This window comes from Coregonus clupeaformis, chromosome 5, assembly GCF_020615455.1.
Source record: "Coregonus clupeaformis isolate EN_2021a chromosome 5, ASM2061545v1, whole genome shotgun sequence".
In the NCBI taxonomy this organism is placed as follows: domain Eukaryota; kingdom Metazoa; phylum Chordata; class Actinopteri; order Salmoniformes; family Salmonidae; genus Coregonus; species Coregonus clupeaformis.
The window spans coordinates 14420520-14443273 of record NC_059196.1 but is presented as its reverse complement, the minus strand read 5'-3'; the positions used below and the strand labels follow the sequence as shown (position 1 = coordinate 14443273).

The window sequence follows — 22754 nt, the reverse complement described above, 5'->3', positions numbered from 1 at the left end:
GGCTACATTATCAAACGTCACTTCCTTCACATGCAAGTGATCATTATTTACTTATGTTTATTTATTTATAAATATATTTACTTTTTCATCGCACCATTTAAAACTGGTCAGAGCACCATCGAGTATATGGACAATGTCCATACCTACAGAATAGTTCATAGGGAAAGTAGCGTTTCTTGGAATGACTCGAGGAGTTATTCACCATATCATATCCTGGATGAGCGACAGTTTCCGAGGAGTTATTCACCTGATCGTATCCTGGATGAGCGACAGTTCCCGAGGGCCTCGCCCTTCAACCGTTGGCCCCTCCCTGGGGACGTTATTACCGCTTCGTTTCCCCGCACCTTGCCTCACAGCACTGAAAGACGCAGCAAATTACACAACACTTTAGGATAAAATAAAGTAAACAGTGTGTGTGTGTGATGATGATGATATATAGATGATTGTTCTTTTTGCCATTATAAGCATAAATATGCCTATTGTTGATGATCAACATTAATCTGAACAGAGTTTTTGGCCTTTAGCGGCGCCACTATTGGGTTTGTGACTAGGCTATGTGGGGAAAAAAAACAAAAAACCTGCGGACATGACACCTTTGTTGGAGGGACTTCACTACAAAAGCGACTTCTCCATTCAGTGTAGGCCTAAGTAAGCATCACCTGCTTTTGGCATCAGTCACAGTATTTGTGGATTGTTACCATAATCAGTATAATCAGATAAAATGGGCCATCATAATAGGTACTGTATATACCTACTTCCTCCCTTAGAGAGGGTTAGGCCTAGGCTACATTGCAGTAGAACATATGTTAAAATTGTGTAAATACATTTGGTAAAAGTTATAGGCATATCCTAAGCATAGGCTACATGGCCATGATGAATAAGTAGGCCTATATTTATATTATTAGACCTAACACAATTCACTATTCCACAGTCAAGGGTTAGCCTAATCTTATTGGCGCTCTTCTTTTGACAGATAATTAAATAATGTCTGTCTGTACACAGTAGGTCTCTATTGCACTGCCATGAATAAACCCAATAGGATTTGCTATGATCTTACAGCGCCCTCATTTGGTTTTCAAAGTACATGGCGAGTACAGAAAGGGGCTTTTGGTGTGACGTACCCATAGAGTATGATAGAGGTCTCCAGTGGCCAAAAGGCCATCTTAGTATGTGGAGCGCCATTGAGGTCTTACACCATTTTAATGTAGTCAACTAGGTGGGCCTTCCAACTTCATTGGAGTCATGTCCAACTGGGTCATCAGGAGGGATCAGCCAATCATGAAGAAGAAAATGGACTACTTCAAAATGGATATTGCATCAATAGCGTTAACCATCCTGAAACAGACGCTATAATGGTACAGATACAAAGATGAGTCATCTATATCAATCTTTATGGATGTAGCCTCTGCGGTGCCTGTCGAGATGTTCCGGTTTTCAGGGGAAATGGAATGAGAGCCTGTGACACGAAAATCCGCATTTGGCGATAACAAAGCAAACAGTCCATCTTAACTCCTCCTTCACATTTAATGGATTGGTTGAACCGGCAGTTTTACTTCTTGTCAAGACCAGTATGTAGGGTATCTAGTTTCAGGCGTTAGGCGCGATGCCTCACATATGACGTTGGGTTGGATTCTCATTGGTTGTTTAGGCTTGGTCATATGACCACACGCTCAAGACGGCGTAGCCTATTTGAAACGCGTTTGCTCTGGTAGTTTCTCATTCTGGCAATTGCATTTTGTTTATACATATTTAGTTGTTAGAAACAGTAGCCGAATGTAACCGGTAAATAACATTAACGATAATTTACATTAGGTAATTTAATCCATGAAATATTTCACACGGACTGGCCGCATGATTTCAGGTATGGATATAAGGGGGGTAATTTGTTGTTTTACTACCTAATATAGCCTTTGATCGTCTAGGCACGCTCCAAACATTGTTGCAACAATGTTGTGGCTATAATGTAACCGCTGCAATAGTCATACAATATGATATCTAGTTGACTGACAAGTTCAGTAAATAATAATAATATGCCATTTAGCAGACGCTTTTATCCAAAGCGACTTACAGTCATGCGTGCATACATTTTTGTGTATGGGTGGTCCCGGGGATCGAACCCACTACCTTGGCGTTACAAGCGCCGTGCTCTACCAGCTGAGCTACAGAGGACCATAAAAACAGGCAATTGACACATAGGCCTACATTGGGTATTCCACACATAACTTTTCAATGTGCATAGGCAATTGGTGGTTACGCCACTCAATTTACTGGCAAGGGAGAAAGAGGAAACATAAACACAAAATCTGAAACTATATGTTTTATCAGTCTTCATTTCACTGTACCATGGATGTGGGGAACTACGCATAACTGTGTTTGTCCATGACTTAATGCCAATTACCATGGGGCAAGCTCCAAAAGTAGCCATTTTATCTTCCCTAATGACATGGTAGTTGAATAACCATTTCAAGGGTAAAGCTTGAAATAAATAGTATTTTCTCTAACGCTGACTCACCCCATAAGCATTCTTCCTCGTATTTCCCTACAAATGGAGTTACTCTTACGAAGAGATAAATAGACTAGGCCTGCCACAGACATGTTTTGTGTGAGGCTCCCTGTTGAATTTAGCACTAACAATATGCCATTTGTTTGACTAAAAGTACTTGTTATTTGTGTCTTTGATAACCAAAGTCATAAGCAAAGCAAACAAAATGGTCAACATTATTCTGTTAATGTTTTGCCATTAAGTTCATATAGCTTGATAGCCTATTCGTAGTCACCAGATCCATGCTCTCAGTCGAGACTTCCCACTCGTGACTTGCAGCTCTGAGACAGCTACTTTAACTTCTCCTCAGAAACTGATATGTCTAAGCATATCTAAGATGCTTCTGCTTTTCTGTAACATTTTGTCCAGAAATGGCGTAGTATCTTATTGGAGTCATGAGCATAGAAAATGCGTTCTACAAATTAAATGTCAACCCACAAAATGTGCTCTGGAGGATCTCATACTGTTTGTCAAATGATACAGTACATTCGGAAAGTATTCAGACCCCTTGACTTTTTCCACATTTTGTTATGTTAAAGCCTTATTCTAAAATGTAGTACATTAAATGCTTTCCTCAATCTACACACAATACCCCATAATAACAAAGCAAAATCAGTTTTTAGAAATGTTTGCAAATGTATAAAAAAAAAAAACTGAAATAGAACATTTACTTAAGTATTCAGACACTTTACTCAGTACTTTTTTGACGAACCTTTTACAGTGATTACAGCCTTGAGTCTTCTTGGGTATGACGCTACAAGCTTGGCACACCTGTATTTGGGGAGTTTCTCCCATTCTTCTCTGCAGATCCTTTCAAGCTCTGTCAGGTTGCACTGCTATTTTCAGGTCTGTCCAGAGATGTTCGATTGGGTTCAAGTCCAGGCTCTGGCTGGGCCACTCAAGGACATTCAGAGACTTGTCCCAAAGCCACTCCTACGTTGTCTTGGCTGTGTGCTTAGGGTCGTTGTCCTGTTAGAAGGTGAACCTTGGCCCCAGTCTGAGGTCCTGAGCGCTCTGGAGCAGATTTTCATCAAGGATCTCTCTGTACTTTGCTCCGTTAATCTTTCCCTCGATCCTGACTAGTCTCCCAGTCCCTGCCGCTGAAAAACATCCCCACAGCATGATGCTGCCACCACCATGCTTCACCGTAGGGATGGTGCCAGGTTTCCTCCAGACGTGATGCTTGGCATTCAGGCCAAAGAGTTCAATCTTGGTTTCATCAGACCAGAGAATCTTGTTTCTTATGTTCTGAGAGTCCTTTAGGTGCCTTTTGGCAAACTCAAAGTGGGCTTTCATGTGCCTTTTACTGGGGAGTGGCTTTCGTCTGGCCACTACCATAAAGACCTGATTGGTGGAGTGCTGAAGAGATGGTTGTCCTTCTGGAAAGTTCTCCCATCTCCACAGAGGAACTCTGTTGGAGTGACCATCGGGTTCTTGGTCACCTCCCTGACCAAGGCCCTTCTCCCATGATTGCTCAGTTTGGCCGGTCGGCCAGCTCTAGGAAGAGTCTTGGTGATTCCAATCTTCTTCCATTTAAGAATGATGGAGGCCACTGTGTTCTTGGGGACCTTCAATGCTGCAGAAATGTTTTGGTACCCTTCCCCAGATCTGTACCTCGACACAGTCTTGTCTCGGAGCTCTACGGACAATTCCTTCGACCTCATGGCTTGGTTTTTGCTCTGACATGCACTGTCAACTATGGGACCTTATATAGACAGGTTTGTACCTTTCCAAATCATGTCCAATCCATTGAATTTACCACAGGTGGACTCCAATCAAGTTGTAGAAACATCTCAAGGATGATCAATGGAAACAGGATGCACCTGAGCTCAATTTTGAGTCTGAATACTTACACTACCGTTAAAGTTTGGGGTCACTTAGAAATGTCCTTTTCGATAGAAAAGCATTTTTTTTGTCCATTTAAAATAACATCAAAATTCTCATTTTGTCTGTCATAGTTGACGTGTACCTATGATGAAAATTACAGGCCTCTCTCATCTTTTTAAGTGGGAGAACTTGCACAATTGGTGGCTGACTAAATACTTTTTTCCCCCACTGTATATACACTACCGTTCAAAAGTTTGGGGTCACTTAGAAATGTCCTTGTTTTTTAAAGAAAAGCAATTTTTTTGTCCATTAAAATAACATCAAATTGATCAGAAATACAGTTTAGACATTGTTAATGTTGTAAATGGCTATTGTAGCTGGAAACTGCTGATTTTTAATGGAATATCTACATAGGCGTACAGAGGCCCATTATCAGCAACCATTAGTCCTGTGTTCCAATGGCACGTTGTGTTTGCTAATCCAAGTTTATCATTTTAAAAGTCTTAATTGATCATTAGAAAACCCTTTTGCAATTATGTTAGCACAGCTGAAAACTGTTGTGCTGATTAAAGAGGCAATAAAACTGGCCTTCTTGAGACTAGTTGAGTATCTGGAGCATCAGCAATTGTGGGTTCGATTACAGGCTCAAAATGGCCAGTCGTCAGTCTATTCTTGTTCTGAGAAATGATGGCTATTCCATGCGAGAAATTGCCAAGAAACTGAAGATCTCGTACAACGCTGTGTACTACTCCCTTCACAGAACAGCGCAAACTGTCTCTAACCAGAATAGAAAGAGGAGTGGGAGGCCCCGGTGCACAACTGTGCAAGAGGACAAATACATTAGTGTCTAGTTTGAGAAACAGGTGCCTCACAGGTCCTCAACTGGCAGCTTCATTAAATAGTACCCACAAAACACCAGTCTCAACGTCAACAGGGAAGAGGCGACTCCGGGATGCTGACCTTCTAGGCAGAGTTGCAAAGAAAAAGCAATTTCTTAGACTTGCCAATAAAAAGAAAATATTAAGATGGGTAGTCTGAGATATGGCTTTTTCTTTGCAACTCTGCCTAGAAGGTCAGCATCCCGGAGTCGCCTCTTCACTGTTGACGTTGAGACTGGTGTTTTGTGGGTACTATTTAATGAAGCTGCCAGTTGAGGACCTGGAACACAGGACTGATGGTTGCTGATAATGGGCCTCTGTACGCCTATGTAGATATTCCATTAAAAATCAGCCGTTTCCAGCTACAATAGCCATTTACAACATTAACAATGTCTACACTGTATTTCTGATCAATTTGACGTTATTTTAATGGACCAAAAAATTGCTTTTCTTTCGAAAACAAGGACATTTCTAAGTGACCCCAAACCTTTGAACAGTAGTGTATGTAAATAAGGTATTTCTGTTTTAGTTTTTTAAAATAAATTAGCAGACATTTCTAAAAAAAACTGTTCGCTTTTTCATTATTGGGTATTGTGTGTAGATTGATAAAAAAAGAAGTTTTAATTCATTTTAGAATAAGGCTGTAACGTAACATAATGTGGAGGGGTCTGAATACTTTCCTAATGCACTGTATGCATAGTGTGCACCATATAGGCCTGTGCATTATCGTGAACACCTGCCTGCAAACAATCCTGGCCTGTAGCTTTGACGTCAGTCATTCTTCTATAGTGTTAATGACACCCAGAACTTTCCTATTATGAATAAGTCTTGACACGCTCCTATAGAATTGGGGGGGGCAGCAGAGGCAGTGTGGAGACAATGGTGTATCGTTGGTGGAATAACACTACTGACTGAGAGTATTGTATTCCACCATTCATTGTGATATTGGCTCAGTGAGTAAGGTCACTCATCAGTTACCATAGAGATACAGCTCAACATAATTCCTGTCACTTCAACCACAAACAGCAAGGCACTTATCCCTAATTGCTCCTGTATGTTGCTCTGGATAAGAGCATCTGCTAAATGACTAAAATGTAAAAATATAGCTTGGTCTTACATGATTTGATGTAATTTTCTTCTGTTTTGTTTAGAGCCTTTTCTGAGCTGCATTTCCTGATTAGAATCCTGAGGAACTTTGTCAAAAGAGACAATACTCTTGTAACAATGATTTCTGATATTCCCTACGAGAAGGTAAGGTTTTTGTCAGTACTGTTGTCGTAAGTTTTGATATAATTTTGTGTTTCAGTTTTCTAACTCGTTAATATCTTCTTCTGGTGCAGATGTGTGATGTGGAGTCGAGGAGAGAAGAGTCCTGCAGGAAAGCACAGATGGTATCAAATATTAATGATATTTACCAAGTAACCTAATGAAAATAGTGTAAAAAGATGATTGAAAGCTACAGTCAGACACACACTTTAGTCTGTGGCCAAGGTTGTGAGTTAAAGGGGAATTTACCCTAAATCAATTTCTAGTCAATCCAATATGCATGCGGTCTTTAAATATCATCATTTAGCATACGGTTGCATCATAGCTATCGAAACACCCCATCTGTGAAAAAGTTGCATGCCAGACTTTGCACTTCCACCCAGCTCTTCTATGCCAGGGATTATTAAAAAGCAGCACGCGTTAGCTGACTCCACCTCTTTGTTCAACCGACGTTGGGTGTGTAATTCAAATGATCTTCTGTGACCAATGTTACTAGAGCCCTGCCTGAGAACTACCCTTGCCTGCAACATCCAGGCCATACCCTACCCAGACCAGATTGCTTCTGCTCGAAACCTGAAAGAATTATTAAAAATCCATTAGCTGCTCCTCTCTTTGTGTCACACGCTCCCTGAGCGCTGCTCGCTCTGCGTGTGTCTGTGAATATCCATAGCAATGGCTCTGCTTGGGCTGCTCAATGACGAGACATGAGCGAGCACAGAGCGTAGCTGTTAGCTACTTTTCTTTACTCTAAACCAAGTTCAACCCACACACCGCCCACTCCACCCAGTTAGAGGGGAATCTTGAGTTGTAGGAACTGACTCAAACTGGCAATTGGGAACATCAGGACTGATCAGGACATTCAAAGCTACATATCTATTCAGACATAGTTTTGAAACTCCATTTTTTGTGTGAATGTGTCTACTAGGGACTACTGAAAACAATAACCACTGAATTATATGGGCAAAATAGTCCTTTAAACAGACAAGTTCTCACAGGACTTATGGTGATTCTATACAACCTCAATTCGATAACCGTTATCTCATTCCTCTTTGGTCAGGGTGATCTGGTCAGGGTCACCTCTACATGACTGTACTCCTGATCCAGCCATCTCTGTGTGTAGTATTATAGGTGTCTGCTGGGTCTCACTGGGGTGGCCACTCTGCTATTGGCTGCCCTGTTCCTCCAGACCCTGCTGCTTCCTGTGGTTAACTCCTCCCCAAACAAGCCTGGCTTCAAGCTCCCACTTCCTCTCACTGACACCTGCACCGACCCCTGCAAGTGAGTGGGCCTCTGTACAATGTCTAATTTCCCACTGTTAGTGTGCTCACTGTACAAATCGTATTCTGCTCATTCATACTCTATTATTCAGCAGCTTTAACTCCTTTGTGGTTACGTGGTTAACCACCATGGTCATGTTTTGCAGAACAGGTGCTATCATTAACTGTGCATGGATTTAGTAAAACAATGATGCTTCCTTTCTCTATTCCAGAATCGTTCTATTGGAGAGCATCCCAGAGGGGTTAGAGTTCAACTCTAGTGTCACCAACCCATCCATCTACCAGGCTTGGCTCGACCTGATTAGTGAGGCTCGCAGTAGCGTGGACATTGCGTCTTTCTATTGGACGCTCACCAACAAAGACACAGGCTCTCACGAGCCAACAGCGAATCAGGTGTTCTGTGATTGGCAGCCAATGCGATGCAGATTAAATTGTGGGTAGTTGTGGGTTATTTTAGTCTAAACAGTTGTTTCGTCTATAGGGTGAGGATGTCCTGAATAGACTAGCTCAGGTGTCTGGGAAGCTCTCTGTCCGCATCGCTGTAAATACACCAACAGAGTCCCAACATAAGGAAGACCTTAATCTATTAATAAGTTCTGGTAAGGGGTTCTCTGACCGTGCATTTATGTTTTCAATTCCATTTAATTTGCTAAAGTTAAATTGACCCCAATCAAGCTGCTAACTACAGTAAGGAAGTTTTAGTCTGTTTGCTTTTTGTGGTGATAATGGTAGCTCTTTATTTAGGTGCTGATGTAAGAGCCGTGAACATGCGGGATTTGACCACTGGAGTACTTCACACCAAGTTCTGGGTGGTGGACAAGAAGCACATCTACATTGGCAGTGCCAACATGGACTGGAGGTCCCTTACCCAGGTGAGTCTCCTCTGTGCCCTCACACTCTACCTCACCCCCATTTTTTTTTTTTAAGTTAACAGTTTTTTACATTAGAAATTTCCTTAAACCATTTGAAAAGTTATGCTTGTGGTTTTTGGAGGAAGTAATCATATTTCCTTGTTCTTTTTAAAGTGTAAACATTATATCACACGTTTGTAGCGTCGGTATTGTCTAAAATTTGCACATCAAGTGGTGGGAAAGTAGCTTTGGTTCAGTCTGTGAAACATGCCCTCTGTTGTTGTCCTGTTTAGGTGAAGGAGCTGGGGGCTGTGGTGTACAACTGCAGCTGCTTGGCTGCAGACCTGGGGAAGATCTTCGAGGCCTACTGGTACCTTGGGCAAAAAGACACACCCATCCCTTCCCCTTGGCCCAGCAGTTTCAACACTCCTTACAATAAGGACACGCCCCTGCAGCTGCCACTCAACGGCACAGCCTCCAGTGTGTATCTGTCGGTAAGAATTGACTAAAGGTGCACATTTTCAGAAAAAGTAATCCAATATTTGGATCATATAAAACAACTTGGACCGGTTTGTGAAGTCTGGTTATGGAATTCCCTGTCTTCATTTTCTCTGGTCCTATGTTAAACATACTACTATACTTTATTTGACTGTGCTGTACCCTCAGAGCTCTCCACCCTCTTTCTGTGCTGCCGGGAGGACCGGAGACCTGCAGTCTATTCTCAGTGTGATGGAGGACGCACAGGAGTTTGTCTACATCGCTGTCATGAACTACCTGCCCACCATGGAGTTCTCACGACCCAAACGGTCAGTCTTCTATGTAATGTATTAACCTCATCAAAGTTTGCGGTATGTATTCAGTTTGTGCTTTATTCATTAGACAAGGCTTAGCCCATATGACTGGCCTAACCCTCTGTGTGGCGCCCTCTGCAGGTACTGGGCAGAAATTGACACTCAGATCAGACGTGTGGCATACGAGAAGCGGGTGAAGGTGCGTCTGCTCATCAGCTGTTGGGCGAGCACTTCGCCTGTCATGATCCCCTTCCTGAAAGCCTTGGATTCAATGCAGGAACCCAAGGCCAAGCTGGATGTCCAGGTGGTGAGTAGGACCTCTCGCTACTCATGCACTTTACTTATCATCATTAGTATGGTAAGCTCCTCCAGAAGGGCAATTGTTAGATATTAAACTCTTCTTCACTGTTTTACAGAAACTCTTTGTTGTGCCAGCCAATCCCAAGCAGAAAGAAATCCCCTTTGCCAGGGTCAACCATAACAAGTACATGGTGACAGACAAGGTTGCCTACATAGGTAATTCTGCTTTCTCCTAGATAGCATATACACCAGTCATGCTACTGTATCATTCCAATCAACAAATTACAACAATGTAAAAACCAGAGGTAACTTCTCAGAAGTTACGCACAACCTACAAAATCAGATCCCATGCACTACAAAATGCAACTTTATTGTGTTTCCCATTGATCACCAGGTACCTCTAACTGGTCTGGAGACTATTTTGTGAACACTGCTGGATCGGCTTTGGTGGTGAACCAAACGGCTGCCCAGTCAGCGGAGCCTACGGTCCAGGCACAACTACAGGCCGTGTTCGAAAGGGACTGGGACTCCGCCTACAGCACCCCAATCCACCAGCACACCGACCTCAAAATGGTGTGTTAGATACAATACTACACTCTAGACCAGTGGTTCCCAACTCCAGTCCTTGAGTACCCTCAATAGCACACATTTTTGTTGTAGCCCCAGGCAAAACTTTTTTGGATTCAACTCATTGAGTGCCTGATGATTAGTTGACAAGTTGGATCCGGTGTGCTTGTCTGGGGCTACAATAAAAATGTGTGCTGTTGGAGGTGCTCGAGGACTGGCGTTGGGAACCACCGCTCTAGATTGTTACAGGGCCTGTGTCCTCCAAGCCAGCATGGGGAGGAATGAGAAGTAAGCGTGCCGATATGGCATGCCAAAACTCAATTCGTCAGAGATTCTGAATCCCAATTGGCAGTAAGCTGGTTCCTTGCCAGATATGCACATGTATTATCTCTGTCCCTGTACACTAGTTCAAATCAGCAGTTTCTGGGATGATTTCTTAAATTGCAGCACTATTTAAAAAAATAATTGCAGTAGATATGTACTGTAGCAGAAGATGGGTAAAACTATGCTGCCCTCTGCAGCGTCAATGCGTCTATCACCTCAATGATCAAAACACAAGCCTGTGCGCTAACAATAATGCCTTATCAACTTTAACGCTTTGGGAATAAATACCAGTGAATCTCAGGGAGATTGCGATATTATGTGTTGAATGTTTGGACTGATGGTTCTAGGCATGCTGGTTTGATCCTTTTGTTCTTTTTAATGTATGATTGGTATGTTGTGCCTTGTTTTTCTTTGCAGCCTAGACTAGGTTTTTAATTCAATCATTCTGAATCCTTCTTGCTTTAAAACTATTATGTTTCCCATAGAATTGTGCAGTAACTGATTTCATGTGTGCAATTATGCCCAGAAAACATTCACTATTTCTGGAATTTCAACTGCGTGGAGTGTCTAATATGAGCAGTGCCGTGGAGAATGTTATCATAGCAACTGTCCAAGTACTTAAGTGTTTAAAAGCACTGTGCTGTGTATTATTTGGCAAGCACTGTTACTGTACAATATTGATTGCATTTTGTACACACTACTTCCTTTTTGCGGTAATGTCCCTAATAAATTGAATTTACATTTACATTTTAGTCATTTAGCAGACGCTCTTATCCAGAGCGACTTACAGTTAGTGAGTGCATACATTTTTTTACAGTTGTCTTTCATTTCATTTTTAGCAGTTGTATACACAAGTGTTTAGAATAAGTAAGTATATCCTCCCTCTCTATCTTATTTCATTACCATGAATAATGCATGCAGTCTTGCAAATTATACATTTATTTATCCACTGTTTAGTCAATATGAAACTCATAACGACAACATTCTTAGAGGGCTGTTTTAAAAAGCGGGTCTACTTGTCTATTCAGGCCTGCTTTGCATTGGCAGAGTGTCTCTTTTGTGTATTGAGGAGATCACGTTGGATAAGAGGAGCTGTTGGAAGCCCTCAACTTTGGTACAGTACTGACATGTGTCTGTTGACCCCCTCCCTCCAGGAGACTCAGTAGTGGAGGTAGTGCTGCTGCGTATGGCTACAGCAGTCTGGGGGGCCGTAGCCCAGGTAGGAGGATACCTCTGGATCCGTGGTCCATGCTGGCCACCATTGGCCACAATGACAGGAGTAGCCTTCAGGTTCAAAATTGAGAAACTGGACCTCCTGTGGGAGAGTGGGACACCAAAATGGAAAATGGCAAAACCGTTCCAGAATTTGTAAACCTCACAGCATTTTATACAGTATTATGGTTCTAATCTCTACTGACAATTATTTTGTATCTCCAAAACTACATACTCTTACCTCCAAACCATAATCACAGGCTGCCTTCTTTGCCTCTGCTTGCTCCCTGGGCCCTGCAAGGGCGTGTTGTGTGGTGGAGTCCCTAGAAAAGAGACTGGAGCCTTTGGGCTCACCTGCTTTGTCCGCCTGGGGCCCAGAGGTGTAGCTCAACCCGTGGGTAGGATCGGACCGCGAGGACCTGGCCACTGGCTGCCTCAGGCGCTGGCTCTCACACAGCCTGGTGAAATAAGACAGCATGGAACCACTCTCTGGGTCATCTCTGCTGGTGGAGCCTAAGAGAGGACAGTCTAGCTCAGTCTCCTGGAAGGCACCGCTTTCACTTGGCTGGAGGCCGGCTTGGAGATCTGAAGGTATCACAGAGCTGGACAGATGGAAGGCATACTGGGCGTCCTCCTCCGCCCATACCCCCACGGTGGTCTCCAGGCTGGCCTCATCCACAATGCACAGGCTCTCCATCAGGTCTTCAATCAGTGCTGTGGGGGACTGAGGCTCACTGGGGACTGGGGTTTGCTGGGGGAGAACCCCATTGTTACCTTGGAAGCCCTCTGAGGATGGTGGGTAGCCCTCCCTGTGGTCATGGTGAATTTGACCCAGGGGACATGACTGGTGGGGCCCCTTCTCCCTGGGGTACAGGAACCACTGGCCCCCCTCTGCATTCAGATGGTGAGACCTACAGCTGTCTCCCTCTGGAGCTGTATCCTGAATCAGGGCTTCACGGATAGCCTGAGCGGACTTCTCATAGTAGCGGTTGTAGTCTGGGTACATGCGTAAGTGGTGCATGTTGATGAAAGGATGGTGTAAGGCCGCATTGGGTAGGATCCTCTGGTGGGAGTCCAAGGTTAACATCCGCTTGAGGAGTTGCACCATGCTCCGGCGGTCCACAACTTCTGCTGCCATGTCTTCGTTGCGGAGCTCTGGGTCGTGCTCTGTGAACTCCATGGTCTCCAGCTGGTCCAAAGAGGAGAGGATGTACTTCCTCCGATCCGTCGATCCCAGCTGCTTCCCCTGGGTACGGCCTTCTGTGTCTGAGGGGGGACGCCTCTTGTAGGGCTTGAGCTGCCATTTATTCTCTCCTCGACTGTTGGTGGTGAGCTTGAAGAAATTGTGAACCTTGCTGGCCATGTTGAGCAGATGGGCTTGCGGTAGTCCTTGCGTCTCGCAGATGTACCTCACTTGATCAAACTCTGAATCGCCGGGATACAGAGGCCATCCAAGGAACAACTCTGACATCACACAACCCAGAGACCACATGTCCACTTTCTCACAGAATGGAAGGCCCAGGAGGATTTCAGGAGACCTATAGAACCTGTGAGTTATTTGAAAACCATGGTAAGAGCAAATTGAAGTTTTGTTTTTCTTTCCCACATTTGTTTTGTTGTGTAAGTAGTCATTTTGGGTTCACACAGACACCCTGAATTTGTTTTAATTATCACATTCATAAATACAAGACATCACAAAGCATGTGGTGCAACATAGGCTCTCTACCTGGATTGGATGTATGGCTCCTTAACAAAATGCACTTCACTGAAAATACTTGCAGAACCAAAATCAATTAACTTTACACTGAAGGGATGGCGACAATGATCCACGACCATTATATTTTCAGGTTTCAGATCAGCATGAATGATGGCGAGTTCCTTCAGTTTGGCTAGTGCTTTTATCATCTGACACGTGATGGTCCGGATGTTGCGGACCGCCATCGGCTTGAAACCATTCTCTTTCTGAAGCTGATACAGGTTTTTCTCCAATAGTTCAAAAACCAGGTAATGATTAGTTTGGTCACGGAAGGCCTCGTGAAATTGAACTATGTGGCTTGTCTTCAAATTATTCCGGGAAAGAACACCTATAAGTTTTAATTCATTTGTTATCACTCGATTTCTGTGAACATCCATTTTCATAATTTTTACCGCCACTAATTCTCCATCACTCCCTCTCCAGCATTTTGACACTTTTCCGAAGGTGCCCTTTCCCACTACATCCAAAGTGTGGTAGACTTCAGTTTCAGAATAGATATCTCTCATTCTCAGCTTGCTTCCTGCTCTTTGTGGTGATTTTAATTTCAATTATAAACATCTTGTCAATAGTTCTAAATCCATGGAACGTTCCCTGTGCGATCTAACAATGCTACATTTACATTTACGTCATTTAGCTGACGCTCTTATCCAGAGCGACTTACAGTTAGTGCATACATTATTATTTTCATACTGGCCCCCCGTGGGAAACGAACCCACAACCCTGGCGTTGCAAACGCCATGCTCTACCAACTGAGCTACCTCCCTGCCGACCATTCCCTCCCCTACCCTGGACGACGCTGGGCCAATTGTGCGCCGCCCCATTGGTCTCCCGGTTGCGGCCGGCTACAGCAGAGCCTGGATTCGAACCAGGATCTCTAGTGGCACAGCTAGATTTTTTAGAAAATCATCATTATCGTCATCATCCTCAATCATCATCGATTATATTAGCTGGCTAATACTGATAAGACAAACAATTATAACAATCGGCCTTTATGATGATACATGATGAAAAATGTATTATTACAGTATTATTATTATTACTACTATTAAATGTATTCTTATTATTATGACAATAATACATAGGCTAAATAAATAAATACATTTGTTCACAATTTTTGTTCCTGAAAAAAATTACTAGGCCAAGCGAATGCTTGTCTATGCTTGTCTATATGCAAAATCCTTGAGACTACAATAGAATTCCGATGTACATGTCCTTCACCTATCCAACCTTTTCCACATCATCAGACGAAGGAGGGGCATAAATTATGTCAACAGTTACTTTGGGACAGGGTGAAAATGACGGTATAGGCCAATATCAAACACAATAACTTTTGCCCTGCAGTTTGTAGTTAAATATCGCAGTCGTTTATTGTTTTTCTTTTTAGGAGTGGTTGGTAGGCTATATAATTGTGCAGCTCATGCTCTATCCACGACAATTGTCCAGTTATTTAATGATGCCGGGACGCACGAACTGAGGCTTCAAAAGTTTTTACAGATTGGATTTCGAACGTCTAGGTCAGCGCCAAGTCATCCACCATAAAGATGAGGTAAGAATAAAAGTATTTCTGTTACAACTTATATTTTATTGGTGATTTGGTAGCCTACATTTTTCACTAACCTTTTTGATCTAACACACACAGTTCCCAATGCAAACCGCGTTAAGTAACGGTTCATAACGCGATTATAGGCTTTCAAATGAATGTATTAAATCATTCGAGGTGTGACACTCATTTTAATTTATAAAATAATTTTCGATTGAAACATGTAGGCTACTACAGGACTGAGTCTAAGACATAGTCATAGCCAAATTATAGGATGTGTGTGGTTTGCCTTGACTTCATTGTAGACTCTGTATAATGGTATCAGCAAAGGTGACTTTGGGGTAGCCTAACATTGGTGGAGAAAACATGCGCAGAACCAGTGTTGGGGAATAGTGAACTACATGTAGTTCAACTAGTAATTTAACTACATTTTGCAATAACTTGGTGGTAGTTAAAAATAAAATATAGGTGAAGTAGGCAATCCTTTCCTTTCTTTTCGGGATCAGACCTGCCTAATTCTCACCTGAAACAGTTTTTGTGTAGGCTAAATTTCACATTCTGTTAACATATGACCCCAAAGTGATCTGTTCTTATAATTTGTAGTCTTTGACATTTCAGATTTACATATGATAATTTTTCACAAAGTAGTATTTTCAGAGTAGCTTCCCCAACACTGCCCAGAACAAAACCTTGATAAGATTATTTGTGATCATTAATATTTGAAGATTAAAAAACAATATCCACAATACCAGAGTAGCATATTTGTCACACTTTGAACCATTTAGGACCCCAAACAAAATGAAAATAGATAAGGGCTGCATTCAATCTTATCGCAGAAGTATTCGTTATAGCTAGCTGATTGAAATTTAAAGGCAATGTACACTTAGACTGCGTTCACGGTAAACGCATATGTCTGCTCAATCGGAAATTACCTTTAAATTTGAACCCGGATCTTCAGCGATACTGATTGAATCCAGCCCTTACCGGCCATTTACACAATACAGGCGGCACTCCCCTAGCCACGCCCTCATGTGGGTGCTAACAAGCTAGCAAGTAGCTAGGTATGATACATATCAACAGCCATTGTCAGCCAATCCAGTAGGGGTTGGAAGCTATGGTGAGCTTCGATTGGTCACACACGTTGCTTTATAGCGGAGGATTTGCATAAAATTCAGTTTTCCCCAATTTTAGTACCGCCCTGTTCAGCTCCCTCGCCCATGCTCTCAACACTCAATGGACCCCCGCCCACTCGGCTTCTCTTGCTTTCCTTCGATTGAAAGTGAATGGCTTCCGATGTTTCGCCGCGTGATGCCACTTCCTGGTGTAAACTCACAATTAGTGTCGCTTTTTATTTATAATCAATCATGGCTAATCCCTTTTAATCTCTGGAAATGCTTTCCTTGCTGGTCCAGTTTAAACACCAATATTAATCCTCATCTCTCAGCGGAGCAGCTAATGGGGATCTTAATACATACTAAATACTCCCAGAATTAAAGGTATAAGGATGTATTTTTTCTCTCTGCATTTATCACTTTCATTATGTTAAACCTCCTCAAGGTCACAATAAATCATACTTTCTTTACAAGTTTATTTATGTTAACTTGAACCGTTTCATCATTCAGGTTCCTGCCTTGGGTGACTGCTCCCAGTGCCTAGAGTTGAGCATTGCCATTGCCAATTATGGGCAGTTATTGTGTGCGGGGCATTTCAGACCCCCATAAAGATATATATATATATATATTTGGTTTTTTTTCAATGCTAGTTTTATCAATTACCTGATTGGCCATTCAGTATTTATGGTTCAGATGCATTTGAATGTTAAACATTAGTTTTAGTCTGATAGTAGAGAATATTGCCACATTGCAGTAGCAGCGTTTGAGCACTGGTGGGCAGCATTAATGCAGTTTCCATAGCTGTAGTGAGGTCACATGGTGTGCAGTGCTGCTTTGCATTCTCATCATTAGCTCTAGGATAATATTTTGACAATACCTTTTCTTGCCTGTGTTAATAACCACATCATGGATGAATAACATCCATAGTCAATGCTTTGTGGATAATCTCATAGACCTATCAGTCAGTATAAGGTATGCACTGGACTATGTAGTGAACACACATGTGCTTCACTCTCTATCACGATCAGATCTCAGAACAATTTCTGTAATGCCATGTCGTCAGGTAGAGAAGTTTCCCTGTGCCAGTGCCTCCACCCAGTGGGGAAGAGGAGGGAGGGTGGAGAGGTACGTGCCTACTGCCTACAGCCAGGGTGGGCAATTGGCGGTGCTGTCCTCTATCAGGACAGGATGCCTTTCTCTGAATGTCCTGTGTTTACAGAGGAGCTGCCGCTCCGAGCACCACCCTGGACCCGCTGCCCGCCAGCCCACCCTCCTCACCCCAATCACTCAGCCTGCTCCCTTTTTTTATTTTTTATTTTTTATTTTTTAATTTAACCTTTATTTAACCAGGTAAGCCAGTTGAGAACAAGTTCTCATTTACAACGGCGACCTGGCCAAGATAAAGCAAAGCAGTGCGATAAAAACAACAACACAGAGTTACATATGGGGTAAAACAAAACATAAAGTCAAAAATACAACAGAAAATATATATACAGTGTGTTCAAATGTAGCAAGTTATGGATAAAAGCGTCTGCTAAATGGCATATTAAATATTAATGGAGGTAAGGCAATAAATAGGATATAGTGCAAAATAATTACAATTAGTATTAACACTGGAATGATAGATGTGAAAGAGATGATGTGCAAATAGAGATACTGGGGTGCAAATGAGCAAAAATAAATAACAATATGGGGATGAGGTAGTTGGGTGGGCTAATTTCAGATGGGCTGTGTACAGGTGCAGTGATCAGTAAGGTGCTCTGACAACTGATGCTTAAAGTTAGTGAGCTTCAGAGATTTTTGCAATTCGTTCCAGTCATTGGCAGCAGAGAACTGGAAGGACTGGCGGCCAAAGGAGGTGTTGGCTTTGGGGATGACCAGTGAGATATACCTGCTGGAGCGCATACTACGGGTGGGTGTTGCTATGGTGACCAATGAGCTAAGATGAGAGGGAGACAACTCTGCACTCTCCAACTTTCCCATCGAATTTGATATTGATTCTGTAGGGCTGAATACCTAAACATTGGTCTGGATGATGAGGATGTCATATGGCCTTTCCCACACAGGTGCTGGTGTTGCTGGACTCCTTAATGGAAAATAAATGCCACGAAGGTGACCTTACTTACCAGTAAGGAGGTAGGATCTTGGTTTGTGTGTAGGTACAGTAGCCAATGGGTGTTTTCCTTTGATGGAAATGTTCCTACTAAAATAACAGATGCACTTTAATTACCATCCTGTCGTGCCAGTGGACAGGTGTGGTGACGAGGGTGCATACAGTAGTCGTGGGCGTCACCCTCCACTCTGCCTGGCGCTCCCCATGCCGGACCCAGGGCCTTTGGGAACTCCACCACAACCCAGGGTGTCCACCCATCTGGGTGGTTTTATTCACCCAGGGGAGTATGGGCACGGGGTGGGTTTGGGGCGTGCTCTTTCCAAATGGTCTGGAATGAGATCTCTATCTTAATTGATGTCTAGCCATATACAGTAACATAGCATTCAGAACCCAACCCTGATCTCTCCTTTTGACAGCAATGAATGATTGCATGTCCCTCTCTATGGAAATTGTACTGAGGAGTTACTGGACTGTAGTTTTTCTCCCCATCTCTGTCTCTATTATTTTAGCTCTTGTTTTCTACCCCTCTGATCCTCTCCGATCTTCTCCCTATCCAGATTAATTAGGCTGGACCAGATGCAGACGAGGGGCATGCCTTTGCCGTGCTAGTGGGGACTGTCTGTGATGACTCCATCAGTGGTGTCTGGCTCCTCCGTGGGCAGCAGATGGCTTCAAGGTGGGTTCCTCTTCCACTATGAGTTGGCTTCCCTCTATCCCAGCCTACAGCCCAGGAACCACATTTCTCTTCCAGTTACGTCAATTAGTTCCAGTTACACAGTTTCCAATCCACACACTTAGACATGGTGGGCTACATCAAATTAAATCAAATCAAATTTTATTTGTCACATACACGTGTTTAGCAGATGTTATTGCGGGTGTAGCGAAATGCTTGTGCTTCTAGCTCCGACAGTTCAGTAATATCTAACAAGTAATATCTAACAATTTCACAACATATACCCAATACACACAAATCTAAGTAAGGAATGGAATTTAAGAATATATACATATATGGACAAGCAATGACAGAGCGGCATGGACTAAGATATAGTAGAATATTATAGAATACAGTATATACATATGAGATGAGTAGTGCAAGATATGTAAACATTATTAAAATGACTAGTGTTCCATTTCTTAAAGTGGCCAGAGATTTCAATAGGCAGCAGCAGCCTCTAATGTGCTAGTGATGGCTATTTAACAGTCTGATGGCCTTGAGATAGAAGCTGTTTTTCATTCTCTTGGTCCCAGCTTTGATGCACCTGTACTGACCTCGCCTTCTGGATGATAACGGGGTGAACAGGCAGTTGCTCGGGTGGTTGATGTCCTTGATGATCTTTTTGGCCTTCCTGTGACATCGGGTGCTGTAGGTGTCCTGGAGGGTGGGTAGTTTGCCCCCGGTAATGCGTTCGGCAGACCGCACCACCCTCTGGAGAGCCCTGTGGTTGCAGGTGGTGCAGTTGCCGTACCAGGCGGTGATACAGCTCGACAGGATGCTCTCAATTGTGCATCTGTAAAAGTTTGTGAGGGTTTTAGGTGCCAAGCCAAATTTCTTCAGCCTCCTGAGGTTGAAGAGGCTCTGTTGCACCTTCTTCACCATGCTGTCTGCGTGGGTGGACCATTTCAGTTTGTCCCCGGAGGATTCGGTTTGTAGCCACAATGGTTTCTTTCACTATGGATGAACTCTGGTCATGGTTTGCTGCTCACCATTTTCATGTTTTCCTTAGTTGTGTATTCTGAGTTGTGACTATCTAATGCCTGTTATCTCATGACTGTTGGACCAGTGGCTGGAGGATCTGCATGCAAGTGATGGCAGACGGAAACACTATCAAAGTGAGGGGTGGCATGGCATTGCAGAGGACCAGAGACCAAAGCCCTGGTCTATTGGCCAATCCTATCTAACATGATGACCAGCTCAATCCATTATTGAGATGAGTAGCTCAGCTAATACAAGTCAAAACACTATTAACAATTAATCCTGTTCATAGCAGTGAAAATGTTTACATTATTTGTTATAAACAGATTGTTTTTGATAAATTCTGACACATACAGTATTCGTCATGTTTATGGAAGTGCCTAAATGTTAGTGTCATTAGAACTATGTGTGACCCTTGGATTTGCTGCCTGCCAAGTTTGTACTACACTGATGTGGGAAATAAAGTACTGTTCTGACCCTGAACTTCTGTTCCTCGTGCTTTTGAATGATATCATCCAATTAGGATGCTTCCTTTTAACCCCTTCAAGTGTTATTGAATTGTCTGTTGGCAGTTATGAATGGTCAGCAGCACCACTTAGATTTCATCACATTAAGGGGATAGTCTAATGCTGTGGACTCTAACTCACTTGGAATTCTGATTCCACCAGGTGAAAGTTTAATTGATCTATAGCTAATCAAGTGTGGATAAAAAAAATATCTGCAATAGCCTTGTATTACTTCAAATGGATACATTTTAGGGTGTAAAAAATGTTATTACAGAATATTGGGAGGTTTATTACAGATGGTAATATACACAATTAGTGGATTCGTCTATTTCAGCCACACACGTTGCTGACAGGTGTATAAAATCGAGCACACAGCCATGCAATCTCCATAGACAAACATTGGCAGTAGAATGGCCTGTACTGAAGAGCTCAGTGACTTTCAACGTGGCAGCGTCATAGGACGCCGCCTTTCCAACAAGTCAGTTCGTCAAATTTCTGCCCTGCTAGAGCTGCCCCGGTCAACTGTAAGTGCTGTTATTGTGAAGTGGAAACATCTACGAGCAACGACGACTCAGCCGCGAAGTGGTAGGCCACACAAGCTCACAGAGCGGGACTGCAGAGTGCTGAAGCGCATAGCGCGTAAAAATCGTCTGTCCTCGGTTGCAACACTCACTACCTAGTTCCAAACTGCCTCTTGTCAGCACAAGAACTGTTCGTCGGGAGCTTCATGAAATGGGTTTCCATGGCCAAGCAGCCGCACACAAGCCTAAGATCACCATGTGCAATGCCAAGCGTCGGCTGGAGTGGTGTAAAGCTCGCCGCCATTGGACTTCTCTGGAGTGATGAATCATGCTTCACCATCTGGCGAAGTGCCAACTGTAAAGTTTGGTGGAGGAGGAATAATGGCCTGGGGCTGTTTTAATGGTTCTGGCTAGGCCCCTTAGTTCCAGTGAAGGGAAATTTTAATGCTACAGCATACAATGACATTCTAGACAATTCTGTGCTTCCAACGTTGTGGCAACAGATTGGGGAAGGCCCATTCCTGTTTCAGCATGACAATGCCCCCGTGCAAAAAGCGAGGTCCATACAGAAATGGTTTGTCAAGATCGGTGTGGAAGAAATTGACTGCCCTGCACAGAGTCCTGATCTCAACCCCATCGAACACCATTGGGATGAATTGGAATGCCGAATGCGAGCCAGGCCTAATCGTCCAACATCAGTGCTCGACCTCACTAATGCTCTTGTGGCTGAATGGAAGCAAGTCCCTGCAGCAATGTTCCAACATCTAGTGGAAAGCCTTCCCAGAAGAGTGGAAGCTGTTATAGCAGCAAAGGGGGGACCAACTCCATATTTATGCCCATGATTTTGGAATGAGATGTTGGATGAGCAGGTGTCCACATACTTTTGGTATTGTAGTGTAGTTGCCCAACAATATCTCAGCATCTCCAATTGTATGTCAGGATGTTATATTTGGATGATCAGCATCCCAAGTATATTGTGTAACTTATAAGGTCCTGTGGGAAATGGCTCACATGATTATATTCTTCCCAGCTCATGAGAAATAAAAGTACTGAGGGGTTTCCATCTGGTTGTTAGTGTCTTGAGTGGGTGTCATTGGATGGGGAGCTGCTTTGTTTGTATTCCTGGTCCTCTACTGGACCTCTTTCTCTCTGCCAGGGCAACTGCAGTCCTCTCAGCAAGGATGGATGAATCAAGTTTCCACCAACTTATGGTCATTACATTTTTGGAATAATGTGTGATGAATGTGCTTCTGTGCTTGTGTTTAAATGTCAAGCTCAGACTCAAAGTCTAAACCAGGGTTTCCCAACTGGTGGCATTCCAGGTGACTACCTCATGAAGCTGGTTGAGAGAATGCCAAGAGTGTGCAAAGCTGTCATCAAGGCAAAGGGTGGCTATTTGAAGAAATATATATATATATATATATATATATATATATATATATATATATATATATATATATATATATACACACTACCGGTCAAAAGTTTTAGAACACCCACTCATTCAAGGGTTTTTCTTTATTTTTTACTATTTTCTACATTGTAGAATAATAGTGAAGACATCAAAACAATGAAATAACACATATTAAATAATGTAGTAACCAAAAAAGTGTTAAACAAATCAAAATAGCCATGATGACAGCTTTGCACACTCTTGGCATTCTCTCAACCAGCTTCA

At 42.9% G+C, this 22754-nt stretch overlaps 2 protein-coding genes across 3 annotated transcripts; one reads left to right on the top strand and one right to left on the bottom strand.

Moving 5' to 3' along the window:
• Nucleotides 1-1255: 1255 nt before the first annotated feature.
• Nucleotides 1256-11368, top strand: LOC121562616 (5'-3' exonuclease PLD3). 2 transcript variants are annotated; one of them, XM_041874850.1, is made up of 12 exons: nucleotides 1256-1355; nucleotides 6399-6498; nucleotides 6588-6638; nucleotides 7634-7791; nucleotides 8003-8183; nucleotides 8272-8389; nucleotides 8535-8662; nucleotides 8935-9135; nucleotides 9308-9447; nucleotides 9574-9739; nucleotides 9849-9948; nucleotides 10127-11368. In XM_041874850.1, exons 2-12 carry the CDS (start codon nucleotides 6472-6474, stop codon nucleotides 10312-10314), a joined length of 1458 nt encoding a protein of 485 aa, XP_041730784.1. In that variant the 5' UTR covers nucleotides 1256-1355; nucleotides 6399-6471; the 3' UTR covers nucleotides 10315-11368. The 2 variants fall into 2 exon arrangements, with proteins under 2 accessions (XP_041730784.1, XP_041730781.1); XM_041874847.2 differs by lacking the exon at nucleotides 1256-1355 and adding an exon at nucleotides 1419-1861.
• LOC121562612 (homeodomain-interacting protein kinase 4) lies at nucleotides 11254-14115 on the bottom strand. Its single transcript, XM_041874837.2, has 3 exons — nucleotides 13562-14115; nucleotides 12077-13382; nucleotides 11254-11938 (listed from the first exon to the last, which is right to left on the bottom strand). The coding sequence occupies exons 1-3, from the start codon at nucleotides 14095-14097 to the stop codon at nucleotides 11783-11785; spliced, it is 1998 nt and encodes a 665-aa protein (XP_041730771.2). The 5' UTR covers nucleotides 14098-14115; the 3' UTR covers nucleotides 11254-11782.
• Nucleotides 14116-22754: the final 8639 nt, after the last annotated feature.